This window comes from Phocoena phocoena, chromosome 4 (assembly GCF_963924675.1).
Source record: "Phocoena phocoena chromosome 4, mPhoPho1.1, whole genome shotgun sequence".
In the NCBI taxonomy this organism is placed as follows: domain Eukaryota; kingdom Metazoa; phylum Chordata; class Mammalia; order Artiodactyla; family Phocoenidae; genus Phocoena; species Phocoena phocoena.
In genome coordinates, this window is record NC_089222.1 from 62441789 (window position 1) to 62467024 (window position 25236).

General features: G+C 36.9%; 1 protein-coding gene and 1 pseudogene across 2 annotated transcripts in view; both read left to right on the forward strand.

Annotated features, from left to right (window-relative positions):
- The first annotated feature begins 374 nt into the window (after positions 1–374).
- On the forward strand, positions 375–852 carry LOC136122763 (large ribosomal subunit protein eL29 pseudogene; annotated as a pseudogene).
- Positions 853–5005: 4153 nt separating this feature from the next.
- YEATS2 (YEATS domain containing 2) overlaps positions 5006–25236 on the forward strand; it is an 81420-nt gene continuing 61189 nt past the window's right edge. For both annotated transcript variants that reach the window (XM_065876484.1, XM_065876485.1), the window contains exons 1-5: positions 5006–5105; positions 9275–9372; positions 9893–9985; positions 13691–13936; positions 15504–15619. In XM_065876484.1, the coding sequence (XP_065732556.1) occupies positions 5006–5105; positions 9275–9372; positions 9893–9985; positions 13691–13936; positions 15504–15619 (653 nt within the window). The remainder of the gene's footprint in view (positions 5106–9274; positions 9373–9892; positions 9986–13690; positions 13937–15503; positions 15620–25236) is intronic.

Consider the following 25236-nt stretch of genomic DNA (forward strand, 5'->3'; position numbering starts at 1 on the left):
TAAGACAAAAAATGTTTCGGGGCTTCCCTGGTGGCTCAGTGGTTAAGAATCCGCCTGCCAGTGCAGGGGACATGGGTTCAGGCCCTGGCCCAGGAAGATCCCACATGCTGTGGAACAACTAAGCCCCTGTGCCACAACTACTGAGCCTGAGCTCTAGAGCCTGCAAGCCACAACTACTGAGCCTGCATGCCACAACTACTAAAGCCTGCACGCCTAGAGCCCGTGCTCTGCAACAAGAGAAGCCACGACAATGAGAAGCCCGCACACTGCAACAAAGAGTAGCCCCTGCTCACCGCAACTAGAGGAAGCCCGAGCACAGCAACGAAGACCCAACACAGCCAAAAAAAAAAAATTTGGTGGGCCCCGGTGCAGACATGGCCAAGTCCGAAAACCACACCATGCACAACCAGTCCTGAAAATGGCACAGAAATGGCATCAAGAAACCCCAATCACAATGATATGAATCTCTTAAGGGGGTGGACCCCAAGATCCTGAAAAATATGTGTTTTGCCAAGAAGCACAAGAAGGGCCTAAAGAAGATGCACGCTAACAACACCAAGGTCATGAGTGCACATGCTGAGGCTATCAAGGCCCTCGTAAAGCCCAAGGAGGTCAAGCCCAAGATCCCAAAGGGCAGCAGCCACAACCTCAGTCAGCTTGCCTACATCGCTCACCCCGAGTTTGGGAAACAGGCTTGTGCCCGTATTGCTAAGGGTCTAAAGCTTTAAGGCTCTGCTGGCCAAAGGCCAAGGCCAAGGCCAAGGCCGCAGTTGCAGGTACAGCTGCAGCTCCAACTCTAGTCCAGCTCAGGCTCCCAAAGCTGCCTAGGCCCCCACAAAGGCTCCAGAGTAGAGGCCTTTATCTACCAATGTGAGGACAGAAGGACTGGTGTGACCCCTGGGCTGCTGTCTGCATGGGACTGGTGTCCTCCTGTGCTATTTGTACAAATAAATAGGGGGAAAAAAGATATAAAATATTTCTGTCACCCCAGAAAGTCTTTATTCCTCTTCTCAGTCCGTCTCCACTGCCAGCACCCCAACTACTATTCTGTTTTCTTTCACCATAGATTAATTTGTGTGTTCTTGAACTTCATGTAAATAGGATCATTCAGTATGTGCTCCTATTATGTGTCTGGCTTCTTTTACTTACCATAATGAAGATTTATTCCTGTTGTTGGTTGGATCAGGAGTTCATTGGTTATACTACAATTTGTTTACCCATTCTCCTGTTTTGTTTTTTGTAGACATTTTTGAAATGTCTATCTGGCTAATAGAGGAGAATGGATTCTCTATTTCACATGTTTAATAATGGAGCACTAGTTGTCTTATTTATAGAGGGGAAAATATTTTGTTTGAAATGAAAATTACAGAAAGGACAGGGCTAAAGAATTATAAAATCATTATTAACATGTTAGGAGCATCTGTCTGTATGGAAGCAGATGGAAAATGATTGTACTGTTGCTCCCCATCCCCCTTCTTAAATCAGATAGGAAAAGTCATCTTGAGTGAAAGCGCGAAATACAGTGGTTCTGGTGAGATTCAAATGCCATGAGGATCACAGAATTTTATATTGAGAAGGTACCTCACTTAGTAAAGTTTCCAGGAACCTTATTTATCAGATTTTATTCCTTTACCCAAGAGTTGGCCATATCTTGTATGATGTGGTGTTTGCAAGACAGGTTCCAGGACTAGATTCTAGAGATTCTAGGTCTTCTCTAACATGAGAACTAAGACCTTTTACTAATAATTTCTAGTGACTATATTACATAATTTTTGGTTTAAACTGTACAATTTTCCTTTAAAAATTATTTTTCTTTTCAAAGTATAAGAGCATTAAAAAGTTTTGTTTTTGGTATTTAACCTTTCTCAAAAACTTAGACTTGTTTATGTTATTTGAATGGGTGTGATACAGGGTGGTTTTGCTTTCTTACATTGTATTACAGTACATGGGGGGAGGAGAATGTGTCTTTTTAAAGTTTAAATTGCCAGTGTTTACTTTTTATAAAGAAGCTATTTCAATGAGAGAAAAATTTTAAATTAGAGGAATCAGCATTACATACATTTCTGTATTTGGATTTGGTCCCATGGTATGGAGAAAATCCTTTCTCACAGACAAATTATGAACAGTAACTGATTTTCTTTTTTAACAGTTTACCACATCAGTATTCTTTTCAATTTCATTTGATTCAAACCCTTAAGAGGATTAGTAGGACATTTTGTTTCAAAGTTGAACCTGACAATATCTAACAACTGTTCATATTTCCTTTTCATAAATCTCAAAGACAGACAAGAAGAATCCAAAACTTACTATTACATGGATCATTTGTTACACATTCCACATACTTATTACATCATGGTGAGAGCATGCCTTGGCAGATGTGCCTAGCCTTAGGTAGCATATACTTGAATGTGGCATGTATGTCCTTTAGTATTGTTCTTGGTAGAACAGAAGCAGACCTCAATTACTAAAAATGCTCAGTACAGACCTAAATCTTCCTCAGCATGTTTATCGGGAGGAGCTCAAACCTATGCCCAAAGATGACAGGAAAGACTTTATTACAGGGGCTGCATGAAAATGTGAATTACTTTGGCAGCATAAGTTAATTCATTGGTGGTTTCTTCCTTACCCACCCCACCTCCTTGCACCTCCAAAATCTTCTCTTTTTTCCCTTCTATTCTCTCAGTTTTAGAGCAGAAGTCAAAAGAGAATTTTGCTTTATCCCTTAAGTGAGGGTAAAACAAAATACTGTTTTCTTCAAGAATCCCCAACGTTTTGGGGGGAGGAGCCACCGTTACTCCTGAGAGTACTCGGGGAGAGAGGGGGTGTGGGAGGAGAATATGGAGATTATGAAGTCCGCTGAATGGATGAGTGAAGGTGATGCTGGACTCACTCATTTTTACAGATAATCCAGTAAGAGTCTTGGTAAACTGTAGAAGACAGGTGGTCACTGAGGAAATGGTATGGTGCAAAACAGATTGGAGATCTGCTGTGATGTATCTACTTCTGATACCAGGTTTATCTTGATAGTAGGAGGTTTTGTTGTTCTTCTTTTTCTATCTGCATTAGGGAAAAAGGAGTGAGGTTTATTGATTTTTAAGAAAGTATTATTTATGTAATTGCCCAAGATTTTTTCAGGTTGTCTATAACTAGTTGCCGACCAAATGGAGAAGGCTAAAAGAACAATACCCTACTCTCACTTTTTATAAGCTTTAAAAACAGAAAATAATAGTTGGATTCAGGACTTCTCCAAAAATATTCATTTATATTCTAAATTAGAGCAGGTAGGTAATGATTGTGAACAAACATTAAATGGCTTGATTTAGAATGTTTATAAATGCTTGGGGGGGGGTGGGCAGGTAGGACATTTTAAAGTTTAGGGCCATTATACAAAATAACAATTATAGGAAAAATGTTCTAGATCCAGGATTTACATACATATCATTACATAATGAGTCTCTCCCAGCTGAATCAAGTGAGTCTACCTCAGAGATTGGTGAAAGAACTGGACTAAGAGCTGAGAGGCTTTTAAATTGTTATTTCTGTCTTAACTTTGAGTGAACAAAAAAATAATTATTTTTGAGTTATATTTTATTTTCATTAATTTTATTTTAAAACTGTTTATTACCTCAATAAATACATTTTGTGTATTTTTGCCTTTGGTTAGGTAAATAATCTCCATCAGTGGTAGAGGAGAGGTTTGGAAATTAGGGAGCTCTTCTTGCCTTTTCTGTCATAGATCAGTCTTCTAAGGGGCAACTCATCTAACCTCCCTGGACCTGTTTTCTTATCTGTCAGTAGACCCTCGCTGCCCAGTAAGGGACCCACCAGCCACAGGTTGTTATTGAACCTTTGTAATGTGGCTAGTCCAAATTAAGGTGTACTCTAGGTGTAAAAGACTTAGTACAAAGGTAAGAATGTAGAATATCTTATTGTTAATATGTTTATATTGATTATATCATTGGAATGATAATATTTTGGGTACATAGGTTAAATAAAATATATTATTAAAATTAATTTCACGCATTTCTTTTTCCTTTTTTAAATGTGGGCACTAGAAAATGTTTATTTCCATTTGTGGCTCACATTATGTTTCTTCTGGATAGTGCTGATCTGTACAGCATTTCCTAAACTGACTCATGAAATAATAAGTGCTCAGTGAAACACAGTTTGGAAGAGGAGCAGTGTCCAGTGGAACTTTCTGCAGTGATAAAATGGTCTGCATCTCTGTTGTCCAATTTAGTAGCTACTGGCCCTGATGGCTATTGAGCACTTGAAATATGGCTAGTGTTCTGAAATATAGGAAAAGGAACTGAATTTTAACTATTATTTAATTTTAATTAACTTTAAGGAGCCACATATGGCTAGTGGCTAATGTATTGGGACAGTGCAGATCTAAAGATTTATGGGATGGTTTTATTTAAAGCCTTGTATACCTAGGACGTGTTTACCATATTGCAAGCTTGTTAGTTTAATATAAGTCTACACAGTTTCTGTTTATTATGAATACTAATAAATGTTCAGTAACAATATTTATTAAGTACTTGTTATATAGCATGTACTATGTAAGTACCAGAGGGAGGATTTGTATAATAAATTATTTACTGAGCTATATTCTGTAATATATTTGATGCCTTGTGGTTTCCAGGATATTGTGGGCTTACCATGTTTTCATGAAAATTTGGTTTTCTTTTCTTTCTATATGAGGTCCCTTCTGTTGAAAGCCTGGCTCCTTTTGGAAGGTCTGAACAGTGTGCTGCCTTGTTAAAGGATTTTCTTTTGAAAGGGAGACACATGCTTTGTAACAGATGATGATTTTTTTAAGTGAACTTTTGAAGTTAGTTATGTTTTTAGCTTTAAAGGGGATGTGTGTGTGTATTTACACAGACTTATAAATATCAGTATTATATAATATTCCTTTTGTATGTGTGTACACATATATGTATTGATATCAAGCAGTGTTATTAATTAATGTATTATTGCTTCACAGTGAAGAACGAATGTCATCATGTCTGGAATCAAGCGAACAGTCAAAGAAACTGACCCTGATTATGAGGATGTATCTGTGGCCCTTCCAAATAAGCGGCATAAAGCAATTGAGAATTCAGGTAGAAATTCACTTGCCTTAGGAAATTATTTCTTTGTTGACATATGCCTCCCTATAAGATTTATAGGAACTAAAATGAAATGCATGTCCACTATTGTGTATATTTTGAAGAGGTTTGTGAGAGGGATTAGCTAAGTGCTCTGTTTAATAGTAATATACCATGTGTGGCATAAAAGGCTGGAACATAATCAGGTAGACTGTGAAAGCATCAGTAATGAGACAGGCTCTAAGTTTTAGCTATCATTGTGTGTTAGGTGTAATCATAAAGTCTTAGCAATGTGTGTACTACAATGTGGTATCATGTGAGATGATTATAGGTAGTACATGAATTAAAGTTTTTTATTTTAATCATTAATGTTAATGTCTATAGAAAAGAATGGTCTTATCAGACTTGCAGTTTCATGGCTACTGCTTAGGATAAGGCTTTTTTTTTTTTTAATTTTAATTCTATTGGAGTATAGTTGATTTACAATGTTGTGTTAGTTTCAGGTGTACAGCAAAGTGATTCAGTTATACACATACATATATTCATTCTTTTTTAGATTCTTTTCTCATATAGGTTATCACAGAATGTCGAGTAGAGTTCCCTGTGCTATACATATATGTCCTTGTTGGTTATCTATCTTATGTATAGGAGTGTGTATATCTTCATCCCAAGTGTGTGTATCTTCATCCCAAGCTCCTTATTTATCCCTCCCCCCAAGGGCTAACACTTTTTAAAAATACTATTTAATGGCGTTAATTAGATGTTTCACATGGTTCTCAGATGTGGTAGGTAACTTGAAGGTGGTATATGAATGATGGAAATTGGGGAAACACTGATCTCTGCACTTAGCTGGTGGTGGCTTAGTTAAGGCTCAGAGGCATTAAATTACTTGCCCAAGATCATTTAATTAGTTGAAGACCAGATCATCTGTAGTTACCCAGAATGTTTTAAGCTGTCTCAAAAAAAGTGGCTGTATTTGAGTTTCTAAATCAAAATACTGCTAAAATTCATTACTGTTTATTTAAAAAATAAATCTATGTAAGTTATTACAGCTAGATGAAGAAGGTCTCAAAGTCATCGATAAGGTGCTGCAGCTCCACAGAGATCAGGCCTCCAAGGTTTAGTGGTGAAGGAAATTCCTGTCTGTGTCAGTGCAGTCAAGTCATATGCACCCCACAAAAGTCTCTGTGTACCGGAAGTGATTAAATCCAGTTCCAAACAATATAAACATTTCACTGCAACTTTTCTCTCCATTCAGTTGTAATTTTATTTACAAGGATACGTCATTTGCTTTCAATAACAAGCCAGATAAATATGAAAGTATCATGAAACTTAAATTCATTATTCAAATGCATCACATGGCATATCTTTTTTGTAATAAAAATAAGAAAAGGGAAAACTTATTGTTTTAGGAAACATCGTAATTTCAATTTAAATCTAATGTAAGTTCGCAAATACATAGCCTAAGCAGGGACAGTTTTTTGTTACTAAGTGCCAGTTTGCTGTTCTTCTTGGTGGCCATTCTCAACCTAGTTCCTAATAAAGATTTTATTTTTATTCTTCAGAATTTTTCTCAAAGTAGGTTTGGTAGGATGCTTCCCTTTTTTTTTAAATATAAATTTATTTGTCCATCCACCTCACTGCAAATAACTCAGTTTTGTTTCTTTCTATGGCTGAGTAATATTCCATTGTATATATGTGCCACATCTTCTTTATCCATTCATCTGTCGATGGACACTTAGGTTGCTTCCATGTCCTGACTATTGTAAATAGAGCTGCAGTGAACATTGTGGTACATGTCTCTTTTTGAATTATGGTTTTCTCAGAGTATATATCCAGTATTGGTATTGCTGGGTCATATGGTAGTTCTCTTTTTAGGTTTTTAAGGAACCACTATACTGTTCTCCATAGTGGCTGTATTAATTACATTCCCACCAACAGTGTAAGAGGGTTCCCTTTTCTCCACGCCCTCTCCAGCATTTATTGTTTGTAGATTTTTTGATGATGGCCATTCTAGTGGTGTGAGGTGATACCTCATTGTGGTTTTTTTTTTTTTTTTTTTTTTTTTTTTTTTATGCGTTACGCGGGCCTCTCACTGTTGTGGCCTCTCCCGTTGCGGAGGACAGGCTCCGGACACGCAGGCTCAGCGGCCATGGCTCACGGGCCCAGCCGCTCCGCGGCATGTGGGATCTTCCCAGACCGGGGCACGAACCCGTGTCCCCTGCATCGGCAGGCGGACTCTCAACCACTGCGCCACCAGGGAAGCCCCTCATTGTGGTTTTGATTTGCATTTCTCTAATGATTAGTGAAGTTGAGCATCATTTCATGTGTTTGTTGGCAACCTGTATATCTTCTTTGGAGAAATGTCTGTTTAGGTCTTCTGCCCATTCTTGGACTGGGCTGTTTGTTTTTTTGATATTGAGCTGCATGAGCTGCTTGTAAATTTTGGAGATTAACCCTTTGTAAATTGCTTCATTTGCAAATATTTTCTCCCATTCTGAGGGTTGTCTTTTTGTCTTGTTTATGTTTTCCTTTGCTGTGCAAAAGCTTTTAAGTTTCATTAGGTCCCATTTGTTTATTTTTATTTCCATTTCTCTAGGAGGTGGGTCAAAAAGGATGTTGCTGCGATTTATGTCGTAGACTGTTCTGCCTATGTTTTCCTCTAAGAGTTTTATAGTGTTTGGCCTTACATTTAGGTCTTTAATCCATTTTGAGTTTATTTTTGTGTATGGTGTTAGGGAGTGTTCTAATTTTATTCTTTTACGTGTAGCTGTCCAGTTTTCCCAGCACCATTTATTGAAGAGGCTGTTTTTTCTCCATTGTATATTCTTGCCTCCATTATCAAAAATAAGGTGACCATATGTCAGCACTAGTTTTAAATTGGCAGTCTAGTGGCATATTTTACGGGGAGAAAATGACATGGGTGATTAAGGGTCCAAATTTTGTCTGCAATTTTTTTACACCCCAAAGCATGGGTGGTGATTTTTTCATATTACAAACAGAGGATCATTATGCAAAATCCCAGGTTTTTCAAGCAGTCATTCGACTCTTCTTTTTTTATTCTCTTGTAATCAAACTACATTTCATATCTGATGTTTTTAACTCTTTGAATTGCATATTACTTTGAGTAGTCATTATCTGAATTGAATTGCCTTCAGAGACATTTTCTGTCCTTTTGAATTCTTTCTTTGCTGGTTCCTTCAGGTAGTTGTAATCAGAAACTGCTGAATTGCATGCTAGATCCTAACTTCCTGCCTTCTTATGAACTGCTCTTGTGTCACAGACTACCTCTTCCTCTAGCTAATTCTTTACTTTCTTTTTCCTTGGGGTTATGGTTTTTCAGAAGTCACCACGTATTTCTCTCGGAATCTTCATGGGTTTCTTTTTCTTTTTTGGTAATTTTATTTTGATGTGATTTCAAACAGAAAAATTGCAAGGAGAATTTATATGTCTTTTGTCCAGATTAATTCACCGATTATTTACATTTTGTCTCATTTGGTTTATCATTCTTTTCCCCCATCCCCAATCCACACACACACATACTACACAAATGCATGTATGCATGCAGGTATATATGCACATCATTTTTTCAGAATCATCAGAAGATACATTAGACACTTGTAAACACGTGTATTTCCTAAGGACAAATTTCTTATGTAACCACAGTACAATTATCAGAAGCAGGAAATTTTAACATGTTACATTACATTATCTAATCTGCTGTCCATATTCAAGTTTTACCAGTTGTCCCAGTATTTTATGACTATTCCCCCTCTCCAGGATCACACAATGCATTTAGTTGTTATATCTCTTTAGTCTCTTTTAATCTCCTCAACTTTTCTTTGTCTTTCTTGATTTTAGTATTTGAATGTATAGGCCAGTTATTTTGTACAGTGTCCTTCAATTTAGGTTTGTCTGATGTTCGCTGTGATTAGATTCAGCGTTTTTAGCAGGAATGCCACAGAGTGGTGGAGTCTTTATCAGTACATCATATCAGAAAACATGCGAGGTCAGTTTGCTTGAATATTTGGTGATGTTAACGTTTCATTATTGATTAAGGTGATGACCATTAGGTTTCTCCACTTCAGAGTTACTGTTCCTGGGTTTCTTTTGTTGCTTGCTGACTTGAATCAAGGCGGCAGCTGATTAATTAGACCTTGGATTATTGTATGTTCTTTGTGCAGCTCGAGATGCTGCTGTGCAGAAGATTGAGACTATTATCAAGGAACAATTTGCACTTGAAATGAAGAATAAGGAACATGAAATTGAGGTCATTGACCAGGTATAATGATGTTAAATTAAAAATAAAGGAACAGAACTATTGAAAAAAACTATGTATGATGAATTGTTTTAAATCTGTTGAGATGGAATTATGGTATATTTTTCCCCTTTGCTGTTCTTTTAAAAGTAGCTTTCTCGTTTTTGGAAAAAAAGACCTGCGCCTTTTTTTTTTCTTTAAATGACATTGCAGAAAAAGATAAAGAAAAAAATCACTTGAAATTCCATCCCAAAAGATAATTCCTCTTTGCTTTTGTGCTCAATATCTTTGTGGACATTTCTCAATGAATATGCATATATACATACAAATACATATTAATATGTCTATATACTCTTGCAAACATCGTATTTTGTCATTTTTTAAAATATTTTGCCAATCTGATAGGTGGAAAATGGTCATTTCTATTTGTCTTTCTTTGATTATTAGACAAATTGAACCTTTGGGTTCATTTACATTTCTTATAAATTGTATATCTCTTCTGTCATTTCCATTTTTTTAAGTAATTAAGTAATATTTATTTTAGCGACTAATTGAGGCAAGAAGGATGATGGATAAACTTCGTGCCTGCATTGTCGCAAACTACTATGCTTCTGCAGGACTTCTGAAAGTTTCTGAGGTAAGTTTTCCTCATATGCAGTCATTTCTGACCACCCATATTGTTCTGTGAAGAGAAATTAGTCTTGATGTGAAATCCCTGCCTTCAAAACATTTCTTATATTGACCTTTCGAATTCAAGAAGCCTAGCCTGCCTTCCTGGGAATATACATAAATTTATCATTGTGTTCAACCATATCCTTTAATTATACTCTCTACATTGTTATTAATCGTTAAGTAACATTTTTTTCTTTTTACTTAATTGTTCTGTAACTAATAGTTATCACTGTTGCTAGGCTTTGCAGATACAAAGATGAGTGTGACCCTGTTCTAACTTGCCTTATTCCTCTTCATTTGATTATGGATGGCTTTGGAATAAATTATAGATCGATTGATTTTTCTCTGACCTTTTACTGCTATTGAATGGCAATTGTTAGTTTCAGTAGATTTATTCTATTCAAGAAGCCCTGATATTTCCCCCTACTTTTTGTGAAAATTTTCAAATATATAGAGAAGGTGAAATAAGCACTTGTTTATGCATCACTTTGCTTCAACAGTTTTAACGTTTTGCCATGTTTGCTTTATCTATCTTATTTTTGTCTAAAACATTAAAAAGTTAAGTTCCAAGCATCGTGACGCTTCATCCCTAAGTATTTAATCCTAAACGTTCGTCTTCTGTGTAGTCACAATACCTAAGAGAATGAGTTTCTAATATTATTTGATAACTAGTCCATATTCAGATTTTCCCAGTTGTCCCCAAAATATCTTTAAAGTTGGGTTTTTTGTTTTTTTTTGGACAGGATCCAATCAGGGTTCATGGGTTACATTTGGCTGTTTTGTTTCTCTTGTCTCATTTTATCTAGAACAGTTCTCCCACCTTTTTTTCCCCGGTGATATTGACTTATTTGAAGAGACCAGGCCATTTATGTTGTAGAATGTCCCACATTTTGGACTTTTTTCCCCTTGGGTTGTTCCTTCATTCTTTCTATTTTTCTGTAAAATAAGAGTCAAGTCTAAAGATTTGATTAGATTAAGGTTGAGTCTTTTTGGAGATAGTACTTCATAGGTAATGTTGTATACTTCATATTGTATCACATTAGGAGACATAGTATCAGGTTGTGCTACTGTTAGTGATACTAAGTTTAGTCATGGTTAATGTGATTACCACTAGATTGCTCCAGTTATAAAGGATGGGGATAGGATTGAACTGATACAGAAGTATTTCTTCTTGTTTGACGTTTTGATAATTTCTGCGTAAGTTTTGTTTTTTCTTAAGTTTTTTCCAGTTAGAATTAGATAATTCTCCTCTTGGACAGTACTGGCTCAATGAGAATAGTGGAAGGGCTGCAGGGAGCATAGTAGCATGCTGCTTTGCATCATTCCCTGTGGTTTTTACAGATAAGAGGTACCTGCCATGTATAGGCTTTTGTGTTATCCTGTGGAGCTTTAAGGTATTAGGTATTGGTGATACTCCTGATGTTATCTTAGAGAAATCTGAAGCATTATTTGAGTTTAATCTTAGATGGTAGATAGTTGTTTCTTCTACTGCAGTAGTTTCCATATTACATTTTAGAGTCTGAATTACTTTGCTCAAGCTACCATAACAAATTACCACAAGCTTGGTGGCTTAAAACAACAGGAATTTGGGACTTCTTGGTGGCGCAGTGGATAAGACTCTGCGCTCCCAATGCAGGGGGCCCAGGTTCGATCCCTGGTCAGGGAACTATATCCCACATGCATGATGCAACTAAGAGTTTGCGCATGCCACAACTAAGGAGCCCATGAGCCACAACTAAGGAGCCCGTGTTCTGCAACTAAGGAGCCCACCTGCCGCAACTAAGACCCTGCGCAACCAAATAAATTAAAAAAAATAAATAAATAAAGGAACCAGACTTTAAAAACAAAACAAAACAGGAATTTATTATTTCATGATTCTAGAGGCTAGCAGTCCAAAACCAAGTATGTTGGTGGCTAGGCCATGCTCCCTCTGAAGACTCTAGGGAAGAATTCTTCCTTGTCTTCTCCTAGCTTCTGGTGGTTGCTAGCAGTACTTGGCATTCCTTGGCTTGTAGCTGTATCGCTCCAATTTCTGCCTTTAACTTCACATGGACTTTTCCCTTTGTGTGTCTTCTCTGTTTCTTTCTGTATGCAACTTTACCTCTTTTAAGAATACTAGTCAATTGAAGTAAGGCCTACCCAAATCCAGTATGACATCATCTTAACTTGATTACATCTGAAAAGACTGTATTTTCAAGTAGCCACATTCATAGGTCTAGGTGGACATGAATTTTTGGGAGACAGTGTTAACCCAGGGCAGATTCTAAAGTCATCTGTCATATGGCTTGATATTAGACTCTACAAGATGGACATTGTGAGCTAGCAGCTGCCTGACATAGGACTGTAGCTACTCTGAAGAGCTGGTTATTCATTTAATGTTTTGATGCCTTTTTTTTTTAAACCATTAGCAGTACTGAACTGTGCTATTTGATAGTCTAGAAATGTACTGGTTTTTATCTTGTATATTCTGATTGGGATTTATTTAAGGATATTTAGGTATATTTTTATCTTTTAGGATCTGCCAATTAATTATTTTTAGTTTGCTCTAACAAAATACATTTATAGCTCTAAAATAAACCTTTATTATTGAAATACAACAGCTCTGTTGCTTTGACTCTGAAACACTAGTCTCTGGCTCCCTTTTACTTGCTAAAACAATTATTTTAAATTTCAATTAAGCAATTTCTAAAGCTGGGCTTCCTAGGAAGTAACTACATTATAACAACACAGTATTTTATATGCAAGTAACAAAACACAGAAAAATACCCTAGGCAGCCTTCAGTACTGGACTGAGGGCAAACTATATATCATTATTAATCATTTTAAACCATTCTATGCTACATTTTATTCCTACGTGGGAGCTATTTTACATACACATTTTTAAAAATCTTTATATTTCTTACAGGAATGTTTTATTTAGAGCAGTTGATGTATTTGTATCAAGCAATGTGAGGTTTATTTTTTTTAAGTCAAATCTGACTTTCCATGTGTTACTGTATATATATATATATATATATATATATATATATATATATATATATATATTTAAAATTTTTTTAATTAATTTATTTTTGGCTGTGTTGGGTCTTCGTTGCTCCCATGGGCTTTCTCTAGTTGCAGCGAGTGGAGGCTACTCTTCGTTGCGGTGCTTGGGCTTTTTATCTCAGTGGCTTCTCTTGTTGCAGAGCATGGGCTCTAGGCGTGTGGGCTTCAGTAGTTGTGGCACATGGGCTCAGTAGTTGTGGCTCACGGGCTCTAGAGCGCAGGCTCAGGAGTTGTGGCGCATGGGCTTAGTTGCTCCATGGCATGTGGGATCTTCCTGGACCAGGGCTCGAACCCATGTCCCCTGCATTGGCAGGCGGATTCTTAACCACTGTGCCACCAGGGAAGTCCCTATATATTTATCTTTACTTTTCACTTACCTTCTGAGGACTTGCATCTTTAGCTTTTAGTGTTAGGACCTTTGCATAATTATTTATCATTCTCTAGTTTTTGTTTTGTTGATTTGGGCCACATTAAGGAGTTTGGACTTCATTTTATGGGAGTGGGGTGATTTTGAAGGATTTTAAGCATGACTGGAAATAGATAAGCGTTTTTGGGAAGATCAGACTTTTGCCTACTTTTGGTGGATGTGATTAAAAGTTTGTTTTGCTTACCCTCATTTTTGCAGGGATCAAAGACATGTGATACAATGGTTTTTAATCATCCTGCTGTCAAGAAATTTTTGGAATCACCATCTAGGTCATCATCTCCTGCCAATCAGAGATCAGAAACACCATCAGCCAATCATTCAGAAAGTGATTCTTTATCTCAACACAATGACTTCTTATCTGACAAAGACACTAACAGCAATGTGGACATAGAGGAAAGACTCTCAGGCAACGCAGAGCAGAGACCAAGCCGAAATACTGGAAGGGTATAGTTGGATGGATGGGAGGGAGCCAAAAGAGAAGGGAACCAGTATTTATTAAGAATGCACATATTATTTCATTTAACCTTCATAGGAACCATAGGATATAAGTTAATTATATCCCTTTTAGAGATGGAGAAACTGAGTCTCTATGAGGTTTAAGTTATATTTGTTCACAGGTATCAGAACTGAGAATTAAACTTTTGTCTTTTTATATTTGTCCACAGTATCAGAACTGAGAATCAAACCTGTGTCTTTTTGATTTTACAGTTCAAGGCTCCTGTGTACCGCACAACTCCTAGATGCCATTCATGTAGATTTGAAAGAAACTTAGAGGAGTTGGCAGTACTGTGTCCACTCTATCATGTTTATTCTCTCAAGAGCAGTGGCTCTTCTTCAGTTTCCTCTTTGAAATTTTATGTTCTAAGATGCTTTAATAACTGGAGGAAATTTGAAAAACAATAAGTAGAATTGAAAACTGTTTATCGCTCTTTGATCCTGTCAGTTTGTAATTTGAATTCCCATCTCAAGCTGCTCTGATCTTCTTGGTGTAATACTTGGCTATAGAATCCTTACTGGATAAGACCAGTGGTTTTTCTCAGCCAGATGTTCTGTGATAGAGGAAATTCCCAGGCTGCTTTCCACATACTCAGACATCAAGGATTTGATTATTTTGATAAAATTAAAAATGTTTCTGATTATAAATTCGTATATGTTCATTTTTGAAAATTAAACTGCAGAAAAATAAGAGAGAGTAGAAAAGTCATTCATAATGCCACCACCCAAAATCAGAACTCTTAGTGTTTGGATTTAGTTGTCTCCTTCTCATGTACTTTCTGGGGAAATACTGCATATGTTTTTCTTTTTTTAATTAAAATGAATTTAGGTCACACTAGTCATAGGATTTAGAAACCTACTATCTTTTATGTAATATGCATGCTCATGTTTATGTAACAGATATTTAGTGTTTACTGTGTACCAAGCATTTTTCCAAAAACTGTACAAAACCATCATCTGAGATAGATACTATTATCATCCTTATATTATAGATGAGGAAATAGAGACAGAAAAGTTAAGTAATTACCCAAGCTGACACATCTAGTAAATGTAAGGGCCAAGGCTTAAACACTGGCTGTCTATCTCCATAGTCAAACTTTAAATTAATCATTATGTTTATGTTACATCTTATTGAAAAATTTGTAATAGTACAGAAGATTGAAAAGGAAGTAAATTCCATTGACCCCTTCCCCCATTTCCATATCCCAGAGGTAACTGTTGTAGTAGTTTCTTGTGTATCCTTCCACATCCTATTTGCATATACAAAGCAGCTGTTTATGACGATTATAAACACACACACATATGTGGAATTACAGTGTACAAACTTTTTCTATAAACTAATGCAAAAATTATAGTAAAATTATTCTTTCATGCTCTGAGAGCAGCCACAAAGCCAGAGAATTTTGTAATTGAAAAAAAATTGAGTTAGTCCATCCATACCTTTTATGATTTTGTGGTTTCTGCCTATTGAAAATTGTCTAAATTGAAAATGAAACTTGATTATGATTTTTTCTAGGACACTTCTGGTATTACTGGCTCCCATAAAACAGAGCAGCGGAATACTGATCTTACAGGAGATGAGACTTCACGACTTTTTGTAAAGAAAACAATAGTAGTGGGCAATGTGTCCAAGTGAGTATTCAGTTGAATTGTCTCATTTTCAGTCATCCATTTTTGGTAATACTCTGGCATACTCTTATTATCACAGTATTACAGTAAGTATAGGCCTCAAGGATTCTTTTTCCCAAACTCTTAGTTGTTTTAAAAGTGAATGAAAGTCCAGAGACTTGAGACTGCTCCAGTGTGTCTGCTAATCTTTGATGTAGGATAAAATTGTGCTTGGTAAAAATTTTGTAGATGTGAACTTTTATGCAAATGGTGTGTTTTATTAAGCATGTAACTGTGGATAACTTTGGAGGAACTTTTGACTTCTTCTGACCTAGTTCTATCCTTAGGGGCCTTACCTATTCCTAAAAATGTTTATTTGGTTGCCCAAATTGAAATGTTTTAAATATATAACAAAAGGTTGTAGCTCAGGTCTTGAAGACAGAATTCCTTCAAGCTAAAGGGCTATCTCTTTAACAGTATTATCTCATGCTGTCTTGTGGTAACATCATCATTTTTGCCGAGTATCTAGGAATGGATAAAGACATCATAAATCTTCAAACAGCATAAGAATGTTATTTCCTCACAAAGCCTTATTTGCCCTTCTCCTCACTAGGCATATTTATTTCCTCTATGCTCTCTTGCCATTTTTATCATATAGTTATTTCCTATTTTCATATATTTTTTCAAATCAGGCTGAATCTCTTTTGGGTAGACAGTATATCTTGTTTGTTTTTGTATCTTGTAGTAGTTGGTGTTCAGTAAATATTTGACTGATGAATGAATCAGTATATTTATGAAAATTGTAATTAGATTCAATTACTGAAAATAAAGGATTCAGAATTACAGTAAATATCTGGGGAGGGGGAGTCAGATCTCGGGGGAGTCTTCCAAGTCCCAATTGATGGACCACTGATAACAAATAACAAGTACATTAAAAATCTCAGGATAATAAAAACAAAGATTCTCAATGGTCTGTGTCGTAGTATTTAAATAGAAGCATGAAATATGACTAAGGCAATTAGGTTTCTGTTTCATGGATTATTTTATTTTATTTTTATTTGTTTTGCGGTACGTGGGCCTCTCACTGTTGTGGCCTCTCCCGTTGCGGAGCACAGGCTCCGAACGCACAGGCTCAGCAGCCATGGCTCATGGGCCCAGCCGCTCCGTAGCATGTGGGATCTTCCCGGACTGGGGCATGAACCCGTGTCCCCTGTATCGGCAGGCGGACTCTCAACCACTGCACCACCAGGGAAGCCCCTCACGGATTATTTTAGAATTAGCATGCATTCAGCTAAGGGGACTAATATGAAGTGTTGAGGTCTCAACTATAGTACAAGACAGGTCAGCCCAGAAAAGGCCAAAACTAGAAATTCATGAGGACTCACCAGGCCACCAGAAGATTGGGGAGAAACAGTTACTGACATTTTTAAACAATTATGTCTGATTTGTAGGTTTTGGGGTTTAAGACCAGCTAGAACTTAAAATACTGGTTAACCATGAATTTTAAGTAGAGAGGAATGATTGGCATGAGAATTATAAAGTCCTTGTTTGTTCTGGAAGAGGATAAAAATATCGATTTACTTTGGACTTTGTTAAGAATGCTCATTGACATATCTAAGATAACAGTGAAAAGAACAGACATAGAGATTTAAACTTTAAAGGTAGTAAGGGGTTGGACTTCCCTGGTGGTGCAGTGGTTAAGAATCTGCCTGCTGATGCAGGGGACATGGGTTCGTGCCCCGGTCCGGGAGGATCCAACATGCCATAGAGCGGCTGGGCCTGTGAGCCATGGCCGCTAAGCCTGCGTGTCCGGAGCCTGTGCTCTGCAATGGGAGAGGCCACAACAGTGAGAGGCCCACGTACTGTAAAAAAAAAAAAAAAAAAAAAATCCGCCTGCCAAATCAGGGGACAGGGGTTCGAGCCCTGGTCCAGGAAGATCCCACATACTGTGTGCCACAACTACAGAGCCTGTGCTCTAGAGTCCGTGAGCTGCCCACAAGCCACAACTACTGAAGCCCGCGTGCTGTAACTACTGAACCCCGCGCACCTAGAGCGCGTGCTCCGCAACAGGAGAAGCCACCACAATGAGAAGCCTGCGCACCGCAACGAAGAGTAGCTCCTGCTTGCTGCAGCTAGAGAAAGCCTGCGTGCAGCAATGAAGACTCAACGTAGCCAAAAAGAAAAATGTAGTAAGGTGTGAGGAGAATTGAATGAAGAAAAGGGGAAAACCCCCCTGATTCCAAAGGAAGGCAAGCAGGAGCAGGAGAAGGGATGTGGAAAAGAAGAAAAAAAGAAAAAGACAAATAGTATAAAATAATTTAGTAGCAATAAATCTAAATGTATCAACAATCATAAAAAATGCATATGGATTTAATTATCTAATGAAAACAAATAGTTATACTGAGATAAAATAACATCTTTATGCTAATGCATTTGAAAATTTAGATGAAATAGAGAATTCCTAGAAAAACACAACTTAAAATGACTCAAAAAAGGAAAAACCTTGAATAGTTTTAGAACTACTAAGTAAGTTTAATTATTGATTTTTAAAACATTTTCTTCATAAAACCAAATTAAACCATGAGGCTTAGATTGCTTTAAAGGCTGAGTGAACAGCTAATTCCAATTGTGTAGAAAATCTTATGGGGAAAAAGAGAACATTTGTCAGTTTACATTATGAAGATAGCATAAGTTTGTTAACAGAGCCAAACAGGGAGTTCATAAGAAAAGGAAAATTATAGGACATCGACACTGATAAATATAGAGGTGAAAGGGCTGAACAAAATCGTTAGCAAACTGAAGTCAGTAACTATAGAAATGATAGTACTTCATGATCAGGAAATGCAAGTTTGGATTAACATTAGAAATTAATAAATATGATAAAGGGCATAAAACATGACCACCTCAAAAGATGCAGAAACATTTGACAAAATTCAAGTCTATTTGTGGTGAATCCTCATGGCAGACTTGGAGTTTAGTTAATCAGATAAAAAATATCTCAAAACACCTTCAACAAATATACTCAATGGTAAACAATTAAACACCTTCCCCTTTAGGTTCAGAACAAGACAAGAGATGCTCAGTATTACTACTCCTATTCACCACTGCACTTGGAGATACTAATAGAGTCATAATACATTAGTAAATATGAGGATTAGAAAAGAAGAAACAAAGTGTCATTATTAATAGATGATATAATTGTCTACACAGAAAAATCTAAAACAATTCTTGATAGTTTTAGAGTTACTAAGAGAGCTTGGCAAGACTATTGAATTACAGTATCAATACACAGAAGTTGATTGTGTTTCTGTATGACAGACTTAGAAAACAGTTCTAAAAAGATGCATTTACGGGTTTCCCTGGTGGCGCAGTGGTTGAGAGTCCGCCTGCTGATGCAGGGGACACGGGTTCGTGCCCTGGTCCGGGAAGATCCCACATGCTGCGGAGTGGCTGGGCTCGTAAGCCATGGCCGCTGATCCTGCACGTCTGGAGCCTGTGCTCCGCAACAGGAGAAAAGATGCATTTACTATAGCAATAAAAAATACAACATAAATCAAACAAAAGATATGCTAGCCTTTCATGAAAATGAATAAAATTTTATTAAAACACATCTGAAAGAACTAAGTAATTAGGAACTTCTCTGGTGGTCCAGTGGTTAAGACTCCATGTTCTCAATGCAGGGGGCACAGGTTCAATTCCTGGTCAGGGAACTAGGGTCCCACATGCCACAGGGTGTGATCAATCAATAAATAAATAGATCACTATACCATGTTCAGGATAGGAAGGCTCAATATTGTAAAAGATACCACTTCCCCCTAAGTTGATATGTAAATATTCTGATTAAAATCCCAGTAGCGTTCAGGAAATTCACAGGCTGGCTTTTATTTGTGAAAAACCAAAGGGTCAAGGTGGGACATGAATACTCCTAAAGAAAAACTAGATTAGGCAACTTGGCCCACTGCATTGCTAAGGATAACCTAGACATAGATGAAAGTATAGAAGTCCATGACCATATTTTACAACAAAATGTAATAAGGGGGCCTTGTGAAATAAAGACAGAGCTTCAAAAGGGAGGGCTAAGGATTCTAGTTTTACCATGGTCAGGACTTCAGGGAATGGCTTGTTTTGGCTTTTAAAAGGCAAGAGACCAGTTGCATCCTTCTTGGCAGCAATGGGTAGGAAACTGAAGAGTTCAAAGTTCTAGCACTTTGAAACCTGAATGAAATCAACCCAAAGGCTAGAGGTTTCCTAACCCAGGAATAAAGTATGCCAGTTTATTTCTACCTAATGTACCCACTTAGCAGGAAAAGCAAGATTGATTTTTTTTAATTGCATGGTGATAATCAGAAAACAAAACAAACTTTAAGGGAATGCCCCTTAGGCCAAAAAAAAAAGTTTAAAAGAAAAGGGTTAACTGCAAAGATTCACTTTGGTTAGCTGATATAGCTGTTAAATATTGAATGAATTTCAGGGTTTTTTTAAATTGAAAAGTTTCTCCCACCCTTATCCCCTGGCAACCATTTTTCTACTCTGCTTCTATGAGTTCGACTTTTTTTTAGATTCCACATCAAAGTGATACCAAGCAGTATTTGTGTTTGTCTGACTTATGTCACTTAGCATAATGCCTTCAGGCTCCATCCATTTTGTCACAAATGGCAGGATTTACCTTTTATCTCAGAACTGAATATTCCCGTGTGTGTGTGTGTGTGTGTGTGTGTGTGTGTGTGTGTAGTGTGTATGGTGTGTGTATGTGGTCATATCTTTATCCATCCCTTTTAAAACATTTTTTTAAACTGAAGTATAATTGACCTAACAACATTATATTAGTTTTAGGTATGCAACATAGTGATTTGATATTTTTATACATTGCAAAATGATCACCACGATAAGTCTAGTTACCATCTGTCACCATAGCTATACATTATCTGTATATTACATGACTTATTTATTTTATAACTGGAAGTTTATGTCTCTTTATCTCCCTCATCTATTTCCTTCATCCACCAACCCCCTCCCCTCTGGCAAACAGCAGTTTATTCTCTGTATCTATCAATCTGTTTCTGTTTTGTTATGTTAGTTTTGTTTAGATTCCACATAAAAGTGAAATCATAGTGTTTTTTTTTAAATTTTATTTATTTATTTACTTATTTTTGTCTGTTGGGTCTTCGTTTCTGTGCATGGGCTTTCTCTAGTTACGGCGAGAGGGGGCCGCTCTTCATCATGGTGCGCGGGCCTCTCACTGTCGCGGCCTCTCTTGTTGCGGAGCACAAGCTCCAGACGCGCAGGCTCAGTAGTTGTGGCTCACAGGCCTAGTTGCTCCGCGGCATGTGGGACCTTCCCAGACCAGGGCTCAAACCCGTGTCTGCTGCATTGGCAGGCAGGTTCTCAACCACTGCGCCACCAGGGAAGCCCATAGTGTTTGTTTTTCTCTGACTTATTTCACTTAGCATAATACCCTCTAGGTCCATCCATATTCTCACAAATGGCGAGATTTCATTCCTTTTTATGGCTGAATAATATTCTATTGTATGTATATACCGCATCTTGATTCCATTCATCTGTTGATGTATGCTTAGGTTGCTTTCATATCTTGGCTATTGTAAATAATGCTGCGGTGAACATAAGGGTATATTTATCTTTTTGAATTAGTGTTTTGAATATGGTTGGAATTTCCAGAAGTAGAACTGCTGGATCATGATAGCCATTCTGACAGTTGTGAGGTGATATCTCATTGTGGTTTTGATTTGAATTTCCCTGATGATTAGTGATGTTGAGCATCATTTCATGTGTCTGTTGACCATCTCTGTGTCTTCTTTGGAAAAATGTCACCGTTGTGGCCTCTCCCGTTGCAGAGCACAGGCTCCAGACACACAGGCTCAGAAGCCATGGCTCACGGGCCTAGCTGCTCCGTGGCATGTGGGATCTTCCTGGACCAGGGCACGAATCCGTCTCCCCTGCATTGGCAGGCGGACTCTCAACCACTGCGCCACCAGGGAAGCCCTCTCTGCCCATTTTTTAATCGGGTTGTTTGTTTTTTTGATGTTGAGTTCTATGAGTTCTTGGTATGTTTTGGATATTAACCCCTTATCACAGATATGTCATTTGCAAATATCTTCTCCCATTTATTAGGCTGCTTATTTGTTTTGTTCATAGTTCCCATCAATGTGTAAAAGCTTTTTAGTTTAATGTGGTCCCATTTGTTTATTTTGGCTTTTGTTGCTCTTGCCTGAGAAGACATATTCAAAAAGATATTGCGAAGACTAATATCAAAGGGCATACTGCCTATGTTTTCTTCTAGGATTTTTATGGTTTCAGGTCTTACATTTAAGTCTTTAATCCATTTTGAGTTTATTTTTGTATATGGTTTGAGAAAGTAGTCCAGTTTGATTCTTTTGCATGTTGCTGTCTGGTTTTCCCAACACCATTTATTGAAGATGCTATTTTTTACCCATTGTATATTCTTGCCTCCTTTGTTGTAGGTTAATGGACCAATAAGTGTGGGTTTGTATCTGGGCTCTCTGTTCTGTTCCGTTAATCTATGTGTCTGTTTTTATGTTAGTACCATACTGTTTTGATGACTGTAGCTTTATAGTGTATATCCATTCATCTCTTGACAGACACTTGTTTCCTTGTCTTAGCTATTGTAAATAATGCTGCAGTGAACATGGGAGTACAGATATCTCTTTGATATCCTTTTTTATTGTCTTTGCCTATATACACAGAAATGGGGTAGTTTTTAATTTTTTGTGGACCCTTCATACTGTTTTCCATAGTGGCTGCATTTACATTCCCACCAACAGTGCATAAGCGTTCTCTTTTCTCCATATTCTCACCAACACTTGTTATCTCTTATATTTTTGATGATAGCCATTCTAACAGATGTGAGATGATAACTCATTGTGGTTTTGATTTGCATTTGCCGGATGATTAGTGATGTTGATCACCTTTTCATGTACCTTTTGACCATTTGTACGTCTTCCTTGGAAAAATATTTACTTCCTTTGCCTATTTCCAAGTCAGGTTTTTGTTTTGTTTTTTTGCTATTATGTGAGTTCCTCATATGTTTTGAATATTAACCCTTTATCAGGTTTATGATTTACAAATATTTTTTCCCATTCCATAGGTTGCCTTTTCATTTTGTTGGTGGTTTCCTATCCTGTGCAAAAGCTTTTTAGTTTGTTGTTGTTCCACTTGTTTATTTTTGCTTTTGTTTCCTCTGTTTTTGGTGTCAAATCCAAAAATTCATTGCCCAGACCAATATCAAAAAGCTTACCCCTTATACTTTCTTTTAGGAGTTTTATGGTTTCAGGTCTTAAATTTAACTTGTTAATCCATTTTGAGTTATTTTTGTGTGTGGTGTGGATAGAGGTTCATTTTCATTCTTTTGCACATGGCTTTACAGTTTTCCCAATACCATTTATTGAAGAAACTGTCCTTCCCCCATTGTATATCTTATCTCCTTTGTCGGAAACTAATTGACCAGTCAGTGTGGGTTTATTTCTGGCCTCTCTATTCTGTTTCATTGCTTTATGTGTTTTTATGCCAAAACAACACTTTTGATTACTGCAGTTTTGTAATATAGTTTGAAATCAGGAAGTGTGATGATGCCTGCAGCTTTGTTTTTCTTTCTCAAGACTGATCAGGGTATTCAGAATCTTCTCTGGTTCCATACAGATTTTAGGATTGTTTTTCTATTTCTGTGAAAAATGCCATTGGAATTTTATAGGGATTGTATTGAATCTAAATTGCTTTGGATAGTATGAACATCTTAACTATTAATTCTTCCAATACATGAGCACAGAATATATATTTATTTGTGCCTTGTTCAGTTTCTTTCATCATTGTCTTATAGTTTTCAGTGTACAGGTCTTTTACCTCTTTGGTTAAATTTATTGCTAAGTATGTTATTGTATTTGATGCTCTTGTAAATGAAATTATTGTCTTAATTTCTCTTTCTGATAGTTTGTTGTTAGTGTATAGAAACACAACTGATTTTTTATGTTGATTTTATATCCTGTAACTTTACTGAATTCATTTATTAGTTTTAACAGTTTTGTGGTGGAATCTTTAGGTTTTTCTATATGATATTATGTTGTGTGCAAATAGAGACCATTTTACTTCTTCCTTTCCAGTTTGGTTGCCTTTTATTTCTTTTTCTTGTCTAATTGCTCTGGCTGGGACTTACAGTACTGTGTAGAAAGACGTGGCAAGAGTGGACATCCTTGTCTTGTTCCTGATCTTAGAGGAAAAGCTTCCAGTGTTCACCATTGAATATGATGTTAGCTGTAGGCTTGTCATATGTGACCTTTATTATGTTGAGTTATGCTTCCTCTATACCCAGTTTGTTGAGTTTTTATCATGAATGGGTATTGAATTTTGTCAGATGCTTTTTCTGCATCTATTGAGATGATCATATGATTTTTAGCCTTCATTTTATTAATGTGGTGTGTTGCATTGGTTGATTTGTGGATGTCAAACCATCATTGCATGCCTGGAATAAATCCCACTTGATCATGTTGTTGATACTTTTAACACATTATTGACCAGGGGATTTTTGCAGAAACTAACACCTGTGGCTGATGGTCTGTTATGTAAGTGAATATTGAAACACCTGTGTTTGAGTAAATATCAGCAACGTTTTTTTACTTAATGTATTTATTTGAAACTTTGTACATGTCTTACTAAAGCATTCTGATATTTCGTTAGAGTGTGATAGGCAGTATAGCAGGCACCTCTGTGCAGGGGAACAGAGCATCTATTACAAATATACCATGTTTCAATGCACATTCCCCTGGAGTAGCAGACTCTACACTTTCTGGTGGCATTTTTTTTTGGTCCTGTGGGTATTATTTTCTCTAGAATATATTCTTTTATTTTACCTGATAGTTGACAAGGTGGATCTTTGCGGCGCACTGTTCTAGAAACGCCACAAGAAGGACCAGGTGTGGGACTACCGCTATATTACCAGAATGGTCAATTCCCCATTCTCTAGCTACTGCTAACAAAAATTGCTTGTAAGTCATTTTATTCTGTGCATTAAGGCTGCAATAAATTTTAAACACATTGAATAAAACTGCAATTACTCAAATATAAACCTACTTTCTTATACCATTTTCGAGTTCTCCGGAGGATATTGAAGTTTGCCAGATATTGATTGGATCGATCAACTCCCTTCATGTATTTATTATACTCTAATATACAGGTGGGCTTAGTTATCTGATGGCCAGTCCTCCGTCTTCTTTTCCTGTAGTTGCTATGGAGGTGGCATGAATAGTTGTCACCATGAGGACTAGCCTCTTGTCTTTCCATATAAGAAGAGTCACTTCTCCCTTCCATAAGAATGTCATTTCGCCCCTCTGTAGATTTTTAGATTTCTCCTTTAATTGGTTTGGTGGACCACGATCCTCTCTTATAGTCCCACAAACTCTGGTTTTATTTTTCAACAATATTTCAGATGTGGACACACTGTTGTAATAATTGTCTTGGTAAATATGGTGCCATGAACCGAGATAAGGTTGTAGGACCAAAATATTGTTTCTTGCAGTTTCTTTCCTTCACCCATGTAAATCTCAAAGTTGCCTGTATATCCGGTTTCACTTTCACTCACCATCCTGACCAAAATTCCATATTTTGTAAGTTTT